A 15,143-nucleotide genomic window follows, 5' to 3' on the forward strand; every position below is an offset into this window, starting at 1 on the left:
ACTGTGGACATTGTTGCCCAAGCAGACAGGACTTAATACGATAGACAATCGAACTGTAGCAGGAAATGATAACGGGAAGGATATTCACCCTTAAGCAGTCTGATGAAAATGGATTTTTGATTCATTTTGACTCATGTATGACGGAATACGCCTCTAAACCGGTAAATCGATCATTGGAAACCTTTGTACACTCCAGGTGCCAGGTGTACTAAAGGGACAAAGGAGGTTTTGTTGTCTCACCTTTTCCTCGTGACGGCAGTCTTTTTTACATACATACACCTCTTTGTTACACTGAGATAAAACTCAAAGCAAACTCAGCTGCATTTTTAGTGTGTTAGTAAGTTAAGACAGGACAGTAAAATCAGATTTTATCTTGTCGTGACAGCTCAGCCAACTGCCACTCCTGAACTGCCAGCATTGCACATGCTTGAGTCAAAGCTACAGACTCCTGGTGACGTGATGTTTGTGCTTTCCGTGGACGGCGTGGCGACCTTAATCGACTCCATTTTGCATATTCTTTTTTCATCGGGCGGGCAGGCGCTCCTCTGTCAGCTCTTCTTGTCCTCTCTTGCTGCACAAACGTTTGGCCACAGTTCCACGACAGTATTGGTGTTCTCTCCCGTGTTGTTCTCAGATGTGTACAATTTGTTTCCTTTTTTTGTTGGTCCTTCATGCAAAGTCATGTTATGGTACAGTGCACTGTACAGAGCTGAGGACGGGGCGGGGCTATTCCAGGTAGATATCTTCTGTTGGGCACGACACCTCCACAAACTCTTTATAGTACAACTGGAAGGCTTTCCTAAAAAAAACATAGATGAACTTGAGAAAAATGATGGAAATGAAGCTTTCACAAGCACTCAACATGTAAACCTCTAAAGACTGAAGTCATTCTGCAAATCTAGTCTACAGACGATCAATGGGTGCAGTCTGCTTCAGATTTGGTGCTGTTCTTTATGAACAATATGCATTCAAGTCATGCTATTATACTTTTATAATTATATATAAGCCTAATTGTTCCCTCTCTTTCAGGCAGCACTGTGCTGCAGTGGTTAAAATAGTTTCCTCACAACAAAGACATTAGGAGCTCAAGGCTTTTTGTTGACAGCTCTACAGATTAGTGAGCATATTCAGAGCAGGGAGAGGCACCAGAGGAGCAACAACCAAGAATGTGAAAGTCCCACTTACCCCACCGACTCTGCCAGAGGCTTGGTGGAGTTTTCAGACACAAAGACGTGGCAGGCAAACCTCTGGTCTGCTGGATGCTTAGTGATGAAGCCAAAATACCTGCAGACACATCAGGAAAAACACATTTTGGAGATTGTCTTTATACACAGAGAGGAACCACAAACTCTGAAAAAAACATTCATGAGAACAAGGATGTGGTGCACATGTGAATTGAGGGAAAAGGAGAAAAAAGCAACTCGACAAAGCACAGCCAGTTCAGATGACATCAATGCTGTTAGTACGATGATGTCATAGGTGCAGTTTTTACTGAGGCCATTATGTACATAACAGAAAAAGGGGAAAGGGCTGATGATTTCTTGTGGGGAAATAAATCCAATCGGGGGCCGGTAATATTTGAAAATTATACAAACTGTGTGTGAAGTGTCCAGTCTGTCCAATCCAATACTGAATTCTACTCAATTCTTTTTAGATGAGACGACTAATGAGATGAGATGAACACTGACCCCTTGTGGTACATACATATTACTACGTGGCCCAAGCGGAGCGTCAATATAATTGAATCATTACATTACATTACATTACGATCATTTGGCAGACGCTTTTTATCCAAAGCGACTTACATTACAATACAACCCTTCGCAGAGGGGGGAGCAATTGAGGGTTCGGTGCCTTGCTCAGGGGCACCTCGGCAGGGACTCGAATCAGCGACCCTCCTTCCCAAGCGGAAGCTCTACCAACTGAGCTACTGCCTCCCGCATTCATCTACCATATATGTTAAGTAGTGATTGAGACTAAAAAATACAAATGTATAATGGATATATAATATGACAAAACAAATTATATATTTAAATAGGAGTTAGGTCTTAACTTACTTGCTGTTTTTAGGGTGGTAGCCACAGAATGAGACGTTCTTCAACTGGAAGAAGTGACTGCACTCATTACTCTGTGAACACAGCGACAGCAACAGAAACACAGAATAAACACCGTACACAGAAAACAACAGCACAACAAAGCCATTTTTAAAGGATGATTGCACATTTCTCATCTTGTTTGTCTTTCACAAACAACATTATCTGTAGAAGATTGGTCGACTTGTTTCAGCTCAGTCGGACCAGAAACAAACATGGCAGACAAGCGCAATGCACTGTGGATTCATTAATATCATTTATATTTCAAGCTGTTGAATCCTAAACTGAACTTAAATAAAGGACAAATAATGAAGTTTGAAACACTAAGACTCTGTTGCCACTACTGAGATGACAGCGTTTTAGTTTCTCTATATTGCTGATATGCGCCTGAAGACTTTCTCTGCAGTACCAAGTGATCGCCACATGGAGGCGACAACCCAACACCAGAGTAAGTGAGTCATATCAGCTGTGGAGGATTGTCTGGCTCTATCTTCCCTTTTGGATTGTACATGCACGACAAGTTTTTCGGTAAATAATGTTGGTAAGGCAGAGACACAGAGGCAGCGTTACCCTGTCACAAGCGTAATAATCCTCCTGAACTGCCAGCTTGATGCCTTTCACACTGATCTCCAGAATGCAGGAAGACGGTGGGTTGTACTTCACTGTCATCCTTCTGTTAGTGGCAATCTAAAAAACAACAAACAAAAGAGGAGACACAAAAGAATGGAAGATACTTCTGGTGAAGTACTGTTTTTAAGTTCACACACATGAAGTATTGCTACTTGAGTATTTTGTAGTCAAACACTGCACACACACACACACACACACACACACACATACATGCCTCATACCTTCTGCATAGCTGCACACAGAACATCATTCCCTTTATGGCACGGCACTTGGACCGAGCCCAGGAACTTCAGATGATATCTGTCCATCCATTCACTACTCTTCACTGCAGAGGACAGAAAGTAATACAATACATGAACATTCATCACACACACATTTCTCTCTTTTGTGTGTGAGTGACAGAATCATGTGATTAAATGTCTGTTTCAGAATTAAAAAATGTGTTTTAAGTGCATTTATTTCACAGAGATACAGCATGGAGAGTTTAAAGTCAATAGCAAAGAAGCATTTTGGCACCTTTCTGACAGTTTTCCTCATTCATCTTCTGCCTCGTCCAAACTGGGTCAGTACCTTTGTAGCTCTCTGCCTCTTTGGTCACCTCTATAGCGTAGTAGGCAGGGAAGATGCCCCGGGCTCCAGTGCGCATGTTGTAGCCCTCGTACCAGTAATCTTCAGCTTGTACCTCCACCAGCAGCGGGTCGTCCACCTCCAGCTCCAACTCGTCGTCATGTCGAGGGACAAACCTGCGCAGAGACGCATCGTGACTTATGGCAGCTTTACCTCATGTTGGTCAGGGGGGCTTTATTAAAGTTAAATCATTTAAAAACACATGTCATTATTGACTGTAATTAAATGAGATGCAGGAAGAAGAATCTCAAGCATAAAAAAAAAAAATCATTCAAGTCATGGATATAGCCGCAATTTCCGTTTTTTAATTTCCGTAAAACAATGAGGTGATATCTAACTTGTGCCTGTGTGGTGTGACGTTGATAAATAGCAGCCACATGTTTGCTTATGACTCAACCCCCTTTAAACTGAACTACACTGCCTGCTCTGAGATATACGTTACAATATGAATGTCATGAATGCATCATCCCACCGCACCATATGGTGTCGGAGTGAAAGATTCTGCTATTCATGTGAGAGCAATGTTGTGATTTATGCAGCCTCCTTGTACGTTTGTCATCCCGAGGTCTTGAGCAGCAGCAGCTTTCATTGCCAACTGGAGTGTGACTGTTACCCCGGTAACCTGCTGAAGGTCAGCAATTTGCAAACTGACAGCTGCACTGCTGAACATCATTAAAGACATCACTGGAAGAAGAAATCTTATTGTTGTTCGGCGCCATGTCTGATGGTTGCAATAAAATCTTACGTGTGACTGAGATAGAAAGCTGCCAAGATGTATTTATCCGAAATGGGATCAAAACGAACCTGTATGTACCAATTTACCACCTTCTGATGAGCACCTGAACACAGCACAAAATAAACAGTAAACAAATCGAGACTTAAAAGAAGTCAGGACGAGGAGGAAAAATGACCAGAAACATTGCCTTCATATAAAGCGCTGGCTGATGGATGTGCTGGCTAACATAGTAGTGGAAAAGCCTCCGTCCACATCCAGCAGATACAGGGCAACATGAACATCCCATCGGAAATTGCATGTCTGTCCACGTAACGAACAAACCAGCCTGATATCACTCCCCTCTTATCCAGGTTTTATCCTACGACAGTCATTCTGTTCCTTCATCTTTCCTCAATGTCATACGGGACAGAAAGTGGGTCTCACTGATCGCCCGGGGCGTTAAAAAGGACGACGATAACTCTTTGTGATGATGTCAGTGTAGCTCTTCCTCACCTGTAGACAGCTCGGTGGGTCTGGTCCCGTTCCTCTCCGTTGATGACGCAAGAGAACAAACCAAAGGATTCTGCGCCTGGAAAAATCAAAGAGCAAGGAAACTATAACACAAAATTGGGCCACATTGTGTTCATCTAAATGCTAATGGATTAAAACCATTAATCACACTTTAACGAGGCATGACCCAGACGAGCATTGTGTAATTCTAATTATATTCCCCTGAGACGCCAGCACCCCCGCGTTCTCCTGCACTGGGATGAATAAATGATTGTGAATCACACCTGTGTAGACTGTGGACGGCATCCAAGAGGACTGTAGCAAATGAAAGCATCTGCACCAATATGCTGTTATCAAGTGCATACCTCCATAAAGGCCAAACAACCCTCTCATTACAGCTCCATCTCTCTATTGCGCTCTCTATCATAACTATTTAAAGAATCATTTTCAATCTCGACATTTCCATCTTACTGACAAACATGGATGATGTGATGAACGATAAGCATCAGAAAATTGTGCATTTTCTTGTTTCAAGCAATAAATCTTTGAGAATTTGGATTGAAACGTGTGTTTCAGGGGAAGTAGAACGTCGGGGAGAGAAGCCAGAGACTGTTTTAAGCTCAGAGTCCCTCCACTCTGCGGGCAACGAGCGTATGTCCAGCTGGGTCGCTGCCCTGAACACGTTACTGCCAGACTGCCGGTGACATTTTTGAGGATGCAGCAAAAACAAGCTCAGGGCTTTGATTTGCACGCTCTCTTCACACAGGGACGAGATGAATACAGCAATAATGGCACTCAGCTGTCAGTTGGTGTCACAGTAGTCAGTGTTTTTTGCTCTTGGTCAGTCAGTATCATTATTTCATCACAATATGATTCCATTGAACAAAGGTAAAAACATGCCAAAACATAAATGGGCCGATTTAGGTTACTAAGGCATCCTGTAGCTAGGGATGTTTGAAGTTTTTGCTAGGTTGTTCACAAGCATAAAAGTCGAACTGTGAAATTAAAAAACTGTAATGAACAGGAAGGACTCTGACCGGTACTGGATTGAAGTATTCTTCCTTATCATTTATCATTATTTTCTATGGGAAATGCGTGCAATCTAGCTGCAGCATAGTAACACATATACAGTAAGGATGGTAACAATGAGAAACACAATCAACACAATGACTGTTACTATCAGTATCAGAAATTAGGTGAAGTATGTCTCTGGATTGTTCTGGCTCGTGTTTCACGCATTCCTTCTGAAGGAGAGTCTGTTCTGATCAAATCTACTGATGAGATTCGACAGACGAGCCTCAAGCTAGACAAGGAGATTAATTCTCAATGTGACTCATGTTTCGGATAAATGTATTTCAATCATAGCGCATTTAGGACTTTGCCATATGTAAACGTGTAAGCTGGGTGTCTGGGTGTCTGTGTGTCTTTTGTGTCTTCTAAATTCCAAAATGCCAACGATTCTACAGCGAAACTTCATTTAAATGTGGAGTGTGTAGCATCACAATCACTTCACGGCAACAAAATCACATCCGGATCATCATCAAACCTAAGTCACGGATTGCTTCTCAGCCTGAGGCCTCCTTCAAAAAAGTGTCAACATTTTGAACACGCCATGGGATTTTCCCCCCAGTGTGTTGTCAAATGAAATGACATGAACGCACTTCAAAAAACAATAACCTAGAATCTGCATCCTCCTCCCTTCCTTGTGATGGCGTCCCATGGCGACACACACACGGCAAATTTACCAAAGCAAACACGCAATGGGAGTGATAAGCACAAAATGGTAGATGAGGAACTCACAACAGTGTTACTAAACTCTCACAATGACACTTGATACGTGGTGTGTGTATCAGTATTGATTCTCTGGTAGTCTAACACCATCAGCAGTCATTTACAACAATTATTGTTCTATTGTTGATCGATCTATTGACACATTTAAATAGTCACATTATCATCATCATACATATTTCTTAGGCTTGTTTGATCTTGTTGGACTTTTTAAAGTAAAGGCAGAATATTGTTGTCGGGTTTTTCTAATTCGGTCTCAAAAATCCAATACTGGTCAGTTCTCCTTTCAAAAGCTCTGGCATGAAACTGAGTCCCAGCTTATTTTAGAAGAGTCCTGATATATGATATGAACTGAAACCTGCCGGCCAATCAGAATTTTGCCTTTGGTATGAGTATGACATCATGGTGTTGTCATGGCGGTGACTTACTGGAGGAGCGGGATTGGCCGTTCATGAAGACGTTGAGGAACTTTTTGGAGAAGTGCAGGTCTGCCTCTGGAGTGGAGTCTTCAGACAGACACGCTGTGGCCTCCCGCCTCACCCCTCCCACCAGGGCCCCGTCCTCCTCCTCCTCCTCTTCCTCCTCGTACTCCTCTCCGATGGCTGACTCGTACGGAGAGGAGACGCAGTTATCGTAGACGGTGGCTGAGTCACTGTCGTCGCTGTAGCCTTGGTAACACTGCCGCAGACTGACCAGTTCCAGCTGGGCGTGTTCGTCCACCACCAGTGTGTATTTGACCGAGTCGTACGAGAGTCCGCTGGCCTCCGAGTTCATAACAGTCCTCAGAGGAAGCGCTCTGCCGCCGCCGCTGCCACTGTCCTCAACCCTCCCTCCCCCCTTCCTCATCCTCCCGCCCATCATTACCCTGTCTACGTCCTCGTCCTCCAAGCCGTAGGTTTCATCGGTGGCGTCCACGTACTCCACCCCTGCCCCGGCTCGGAGCACGGCCCCGGCCCCCGTCCCCGCCGCTCTGAGGCTGAGGTCCAGGGCCAAAGGCTCTGAGGGGGCCATGGTGGGCGGAGTGATGAGCGCCTCCACACAGGAAGCGTAAGACGGTGGGTGGATGTAGACCTCGTCCTCTTCGTGGATGGAGGGGTTGGTCCGGTCCGGGAGGGGCTGGTAAGGTGGCGGGCCCTCAGTGTCGGAGCTGATGGACATGCGGCCCTGCTCGGTCTGCTGAGACAGGAACGGCCGATCCTGCGCGCCGGCGGGCTCTAGGGCGTCGGCAGAGCGCTGAACAGGGGTCAGATAAATTTCCTCAGTGGGCTCGAGCTGAACGTCTGTGTGATAGCGGATCCTCTCCCGGTGGTGTCCGCCTCCATCCACCTTCCCTGCCGGGTAGAGTGGAGCTGGGGTGTAGTTTTGGGGAGGCGGGGGCGCGGGCGGCTTCTGGATTTTGGAGCGTGTCCCGGCCGCTGCAGTCTGTCCGGAGGAGTGTGTGTGCCTGCAAGGGGCGTCGGTGGACGTGCCGCGGTCTTTGGTCTGTGCACCGCCGGCCTGAACCTTGTCCTCGTCGCTCAGGCAGCTGTGCTCGCGGGGAGGAGATAGCTCGCCTGCAGGGGGCGCCGACACATTGCACATCAACACACACACACACACACACAGCCAGAAAAACACACACACACACAGGACCAACACACACAGGCAGGCAGACAGGGGAGAAGAGACACAGTAAGAAGAGAAACGTTAGGTAATGGCTGTCAAAATGACACTCATTTTGAAAAGTTAATCCATCGCCGAGAAATCCCCGCATCAGAAAAATCACCATGGATACTCAAGATTTTGCAGCATGTTGCCATGACAAAGCTGCAGTATCACAACGCATTTTACAGAGATTTCTTTTCTTTTTTGATTCTATTCCAGTCTTTCTTTTAAGGTCAGTTGGAATGCGGCACTTTAACTTTATTCAAGTATTTAACATCATGATGGAACTCATTTCACTTCACTACTTCCTGGCTTGATCAGCCTCACGTGCTGCTCTCCTGAGGGGCTGTGGCAGCTGCTAGTTAAAGCCCCAGCTGACTAACACACACACACACACACACACACACATAGTGTATAGGATCGGAACCATCCTGGCTGAGGCGACAGTTTAATAAAGTGTGTGACTTCCCGCAGGTCGCGTTGAAGGGGAACTCACCTGTTTTGAGAGGTGAGGATGAGCGCGAGACCTTCTCCTGCCAGCTGTACTTCTTCCCAAAGGAGTTGTTGTTTAACGTGTCCTGTTAAAATGGAGGAGATGAAGAAGGAAGTGATGAAAAAGGGGAACAGAGAGAGAGAGAGAGAGAGAGAGAGAGGGAAAGAGATGGAAAGAGGGGGATAGAGTTTGGGTAACTGAGTTCTGGATAATGAAACTCTATATACACAACTTTCTCTCTCTCTCTGTCGCTCTGACACACACTCTCTCTCTCTCTCCCTCTCTCTCTCACACACACACACACACACACACACACACACACACACACACACAAACACACAAAGCTTTTATTCTATTGGTTGAATGAGCAGGGATTCTTTTGTCTGTGCTCCATGGTGTGAATTTAAAGCAACCCAGGCCTTTTTCCCAAGCTGCAGACACACACACACACACACACACACACACACACACACAATAGGAGTTTGTTTAGGCTGTTTGGGAGAGTTGATAAATGAAAGGAAGCCGTTTTTCTAAACTCTGATCAGATATTATGATTTGTCCTGACGTTTCCTACTTTGACTTTATCATGCAGGATTCTTACAAACACTAAGACACACAGCGAGAGAGAGAGAGAGAGAGAGAGAGAGAGAGAGAGAGAGCATTAGAGGAGTGGAAACTCCTCCAACGCCCTGTCTGTGTGGATGATGTGTCGGCCAGAATAAGATCTTTCTTCTTCCTCTGTCCACCCCCCCACCCCACCCACCAACATTGCATGACTCACACTGCCTGTCCGCGTATAGCAGGCAGAGGCAAGGCTGTTGCCACGGTAACCAGTGAATCAGCAGGTGCGTAATAGCAGTATCAAACAGGAATCTGTGGTGCATGCGTATGTGTGTATGTGGTATCTGAAGTACAGGTTTCTTCTCTGTACTGAGAAAAGATTCCCACAGTGACTAAGAATGCGCGCACGTGTGTGTGTGTGTGTACGTTAATGGCTCGGGTCCACAGTATCAACTATGAAAGCTCTGATGGAATGTGAAGACACGCGATGCAGTTTCAGGAGCTCATAATACTGGATCTGGATCTGGAAACCTTTCAGAATGTATTTATGAATGTCATCACACAAAAGAACAGGCAGGAGATTCAACTGAATGAATCAAAGTCAAACGCTCCGCAAGCCTCAACTGACTTTGCTGACAAACCATGTAGACGACTGCATCCTCTACATCAAACAACTGACCTGGAAACACTCCTCCTCCAGCTCCCCTCTCTCTCTCTCTCTCTCTCTCTCTCTCTCTCTCTCTCTCTCTCTCTCTCTCTCTCTCTCTCTCTCTGCTCCTCTGTTTATCTGCTCTGGCTCAGATGTTAGTGGCTTAACGTAAGGAAACATCAAAGTAGTCTGTCCACTGGACCCAAACTGGAGCAAAACAACCAAGTATGATGGATGACATGTGGCAATGTATTTGATAGAGAGCTCTGGAACATAATATGGATAATAATGTTGAAAAAGGACAAACACCATCAGGGATGCACTTGTATAATGAGATAGCAGGTGAACATGTGTAATGACTTCCTCTGAAATGACATTTAGTCTCTAATGAACCGAATTTTACAGTCAATCAATCTTAAAATCACTTCTTAAATGAACTGTGTCATCAACAGGAAGTGAGCATGTTTTGATTTGCCAATGAGCAGCACTTTCTGAGGCAAGATCAGGCTGAAATAGAGACCAGGCAAACCACAGCGGCATTGAGTATTGAGTAGTATTGAGTATGTTCATACAGCAAATGCATGTACTTCATTTCTTTCACTTTGCCCAGTAAAACAAATGGCAAATGAAGCACAGGAAGCTTCAAATGAATCCAGGATCTGCTGCTAATGGCTATTATGCAAAGCAGATCCATCGGCACAGAGTTCATGTCCTCAGAGGCCGATTCAAACATCCAGCACCCAAACCAATGATTGCTATTCAACCACTCAATATGAAACAATTCCATTTATTTTTAACTTGTACCTTCATCGTGGTTTTCAGATGATATGAAAGTGTAAAGCAAGAATTTGGGAATAAAAGCATCCCAAACGTCTCCGCAAAGAAATGACTTCAGCACATGACCCTCATTATCTGGAGAGAGCCGTCAAATCCAGAGGAGAAAACTTCCCGAGAACAAAATGTTACAGCGCAATTTGCACTTTCCAGTCCTGACAGCTGAGACACAAACAAAACACACACACACACCCCCACACACACATACACACACACACATACACGCCACTTCTTTCTTGCTTGTGCACTCAGGCAGAGAAGAAAGCGAAGACAAATATAGCTCGGCTTGATCACTCTGACAGGCTGCACTGTGTGATGTGGAGACTACTTTGTGTGTGTGTGTGTGTGTGTGTGTGTGTGTGTGTGTGTGTGTGTGTGTGTGTGTGTGTGTGTTACAGTCCAGAATAATAACATTTAGTTGGTGTGTGACATTCCCTAGCTTCCCAGACATTTGCAGGCAATAAGTGGATGGATGTCAGTTACATTTTCCGTGATCCAGGGTGTGTTTAGCTTTGCACAAAGACTACAGCGATCTCAACCTCGTTAGTTATTAAGTAGGTCGTCAACCCTCCACAGAGACTGCTGGTCAAGGAGAAGCTCCAACGCTAATGGCTCCTAAAACCACAACCTTTGGTCTGCACGCTTCTCCCTCATTTATGGAAGGGTGGAGAGAGGCAAAGGGCCCACAACTACGCTGCCCAGCTAGAATGGAACCGACCGCAGACGTAGTGATGAAGCACAGTGAATGAGTCTTGAAAAAAGCAAAACACTCCACATTTTCACATTTCTGTTTCTGCACATGTGAAAAACAAGACATCCACGTAATTAAATATTGTTTCTAATGTTCTGAGCCTTAAACATGCAGTCGAACCTGAACAAATAAGGTCAAATCTCTGTTTTCTTACCTACATGCATATGATAATGGAAGGTAAACAAACTGCTCCGGGCCTGGGTGAGGTTTGTACTGGAAATGCATATCAACAGCGTGCACAGTCAGAAAACTTAGAGTGTGTTGTAACACAGACGCAGCCCCGCTGAAGCACACAAGCATGTGGAGTGGAACAACCGTGCATGTCTCGGCTATGAATGGAAACATTCACGCAGTCATGTGGAGAATCATATGAGTGAAGATGAAGACGTTTCATTCATGGGCTTATATAAACATACATGCTGTCTGTGCTCATTGTGAGTGGATTTACACAATTATGGAAGGCACACAGATACAAAGTCATCCTCACTGATAACTAGCCCGCAATTCTAACATAACACTGTGGTCAATTTATCAGAATGGATGTGTGTCATGAAACTAGGCTTCTATGGATGTAAGGACTCAAAACACAAATCTATAGGAGCTCCTGTTCTAACGAGGAACAAAGCAACATTGAAGTAATGACTGCACAGGTGTTCATGTCACTCTGAGTGTGTACGTGTGTGTGTGCACGTGTGTGTGTGTGTGTGTGTGTGTGTGTGTGTGTGTGTGTGTGTGTGTGTGTGTGTGTGCGTGCTTCATTTCACTTTCAAGGTTAATGTTTTGTTTTGCCTATATTCTAGCCTCTGTACATCTTCTTGTGTGATGATGTTGATGTTCAAACCTCTGACAACTTGCCTGCATAAATGAATTACAGGATGATGTAAACAAACAGCAGCAACGGATGCAAATGAGGCCAAAATAATTATCCAAGATGCTTGCTTTCTGAGGAATCCTCGGCAATTGCTTAATGACATTTTAAGCTGAAGCGTGGGTGTGTGCAGCAATAAAAGACAAGCCGGAGTAGTGTTTGCCTTTTATGATTTGCAAGTCAGAATGGTACAAAAATGCTGATGTGTGTGTTTAAAATTACAGTGGCGTTTGCAGATATCAGATCTATTGTGTCTCAAAAACATCGGAGGATATCTGCTTCCGTGTGCTGTATTGTGTCGCCTGTTCCCGGTGGTGTAAATGAAGGAGCAGCATTATTATGGCCATAATACTGCCACAGTATCACGTTACCAGCTACCTTGTGAAACCAACACATTGGCAATTAGATTACAAGGCAAAGACCTGAATAGCTGCATAAAAATGGAATCATACACACACACGTACATAATCGCATGCTTATCACTGACGACACCTTGGAATGGAGCTTGGCCAAGAGATGAACACACAGAAACAAGGCATGCACGCACAGACAGAAAGACACACACACACACACACACACACAGTCACGAGCTCTAGCAGCAGCCAAACACAAACGGCGACGGGCACAGAGAAAAAACAAAACATCTCTGCCTTCTTCCTCTTTCTGGCAAAACAATCAGAGCTATTGTTACATCCAGCAAACACACCCTGTCACAGAATCGCCTGTACTAAACCGGAGGTGAAGTCACTGTTGACTTTTAATCCATATTCTCCTATAAATCAGATTTTGTGATGACATATGGAGACAGACACCTTTTTGATCAATATTCCCCCAGCTGTCACAAACTGGGGCAACAATAAACAAGTGTGTCTGTGTGTGTGTGTGTGTGTGTGTGTGTGTGTGTGTGTGTGTGTGTGTTTGTGTGTGTGTGTGTGTTTGTGTGTGTGTGTGTGTGTGTGTGTGTGTGAGGGTATGTGTGTGTTCGGGGTCTCACCTGTGTGCGCGGCACAATTGGGAAGAGGTTAAGGGTCGTGGGTCTCTTAGGTCTGTAGGTATCCATGGTAACAGGTGAGGCAGGGTCCTTGGTGGTGACTGGCAGTGGTGCTACAGCAGACGCCTTGGAGGACTCTCTGTCGCCTCGGTAACCGTCAGCACCGTCGATGAGGTCCAAATGCAGCATCTCTGCCTGAAGCTGGCCAACGGCGCCGAGCTCCGCCCTCCCTGACATGCTACTGGTCCCTCGTCTCACATGGCTCTGCAGGGATTGGATAACAAATACTGTCAGTCAGACACAGAGATCGGATGGGATGAGAGGAAGGAGCCGACCAATAAGCTCACTGCCAACAGTGAGCTGCTAAGAGAGAGTGAGGGAGGGAGGGAGAGGGAGAGAGAGGGGGGGGGGGGACAGAGAGAAAGAGAGACAGAGAGAGAGAGGGGAAGAATTCCCAGCATCAGCATTTCCATATGACAGCATTTACATCCAGTAATGAAGAGAGAATGAAAATTCCTGGTCAGACCATGAATCACTCATTAGTAACTCTGATCTGCTCACCATTATCAAGGGTTCACACATTTTCAGAACTAATGTTACGTTCATTCAGATATCAGTCAGTCCATGTGATTCAAAGGCACACAACACAATAACATTTGGGGAAAAGACTCAAACTTGCGAACACAGGTTTACTGCCAGGCATTTATCCACAGTAAGCCACACATCTTGCTGCCTTGCTCTTCCTGGGGCTACCGTTCCCAGGCCAGATGGGATATAGAGTCGAGTAAAGGCCCCCCAGTGTCAGTAGATATTAGGTCTTCCCTGTGGTCTCACACCTGTTGGACACCAGGTATGAACAACTGAAAGTGTCACTCATGGGAAAGGTCTATGTGTATGTGAATATACTGTACTCACAGAAGTATACATCACAAAAACACAGATCTCAGAGGATGTTCAAACTACTGAGGCTTATGTACATCAAGCTCCACATCAGACACACAGGAGGCGTGAGTGACATGGTGACCTACAGACCCGCAGACAGTTTCATTAAGCTCACTCCTGCTCTACCTGCATAAACACACTCATAAGCCAACAGACACCCTGTACACCTTGCAAACGCCAAGTAACATCCAAACAACCATGAAGAAGACAATAGCAAACTTTCAATAACAGTCTCAACCACACCTTTGTCCCACCCGCAATCACTATGGCAACCATCAAACGCCAAAACCCCATTTACTCTTACTATATCAACCAACCTGAAGACCCTAGCAACGACAAAAGAGCCACTTCCAATCATCAAAAACACCTTAACAACCACATACTAATGAACTTGCCATCCACAATTAACATCTTCACACAGGTGAGTTGGTGAGTTTATTTCATAAAAATGCAGGGCAGGTCTTACGACATCCATCTCCACAGCTCCACACAGTAAGGATGGAAGTTAATCCAATTCCAGGGGCTGAGTCTTGTCTTCAGGCACATTTGTATGCAGCACACAGCAATCATAGAGAGGCAGGAGTTGCTCTCAGGGAGGATAGAAGCTCTGCGTTTTACATTTGAGAGCGACATCCAAGAGCTAAAAAGCTTAGGAATGAAATGTAAACCCAGGGAAGTGTACCTATGTGTGTGTGTGTGTGTTACCACTTTTAAAGTCCACATTTAATGAAGAAGATGATGAAGAACACGCTTATTTGAACAGGTTTTTCCCATTCCAAAGATTCCTGTCAACTACGATGCATTGTGAGAGTAGAAGGTTCTGCGATCCTCTAAACCTGCTTCTTTTACAATAGAAAAGGTTTAAAAGTGTTTAATCTACATCTGGATGTGGTACAAAAGCACACCGTGAATACCTTTATCCCATCTGGGAATACTAGAGCTTGGTACTTAGATGAACTGTAACGTATACAATAAAACTAATAGTAGCAGTAGTCACCATGGAAACACAAATGTATCATTTTGCTGCCACCTAGAGGTCAAATGCCA

The 15,143-nt window shown here is 44.9% G+C and overlaps 1 protein-coding gene across 1 annotated transcript in view; it reads right to left on the minus strand.

Moving 5' to 3' along the window:
* Window positions 1–711: 711 nt before the first annotated feature.
* Window positions 712–15,143, minus strand: part of mapk8ip1b (mitogen-activated protein kinase 8 interacting protein 1b) — a 28,584-nt gene continuing 14,152 nt past the window's right edge. The window contains exons 3-12 of the mRNA XM_076156355.1: window positions 13,158–13,418; window positions 8,504–8,585; window positions 6,789–7,916; window positions 4,579–4,660; window positions 3,294–3,466; window positions 2,945–3,048; window positions 2,664–2,780; window positions 2,058–2,128; window positions 1,186–1,284; window positions 712–799 (exon numbers count right to left, since the gene is read on the minus strand). Of these exons, the coding sequence (XP_076012470.1) occupies window positions 727–799; window positions 1,186–1,284; window positions 2,058–2,128; window positions 2,664–2,780; window positions 2,945–3,048; window positions 3,294–3,466; window positions 4,579–4,660; window positions 6,789–7,916; window positions 8,504–8,585; window positions 13,158–13,418 (2,190 nt within the window). The 3' untranslated portion in view covers window positions 712–726. The remainder of the gene's footprint in view (window positions 800–1,185; window positions 1,285–2,057; window positions 2,129–2,663; window positions 2,781–2,944; window positions 3,049–3,293; window positions 3,467–4,578; window positions 4,661–6,788; window positions 7,917–8,503; window positions 8,586–13,157; window positions 13,419–15,143) is intronic.

This window comes from Genypterus blacodes, unplaced genomic scaffold, assembly GCF_046128005.1.
Source record: "Genypterus blacodes isolate CSIRO-AG114 ecotype Tasmania unplaced genomic scaffold, CSIRO-AGI_Gbla_v1 ptg000067l_1, whole genome shotgun sequence".
Taxonomy (NCBI): domain Eukaryota; kingdom Metazoa; phylum Chordata; class Actinopteri; order Ophidiiformes; family Ophidiidae; genus Genypterus; species Genypterus blacodes.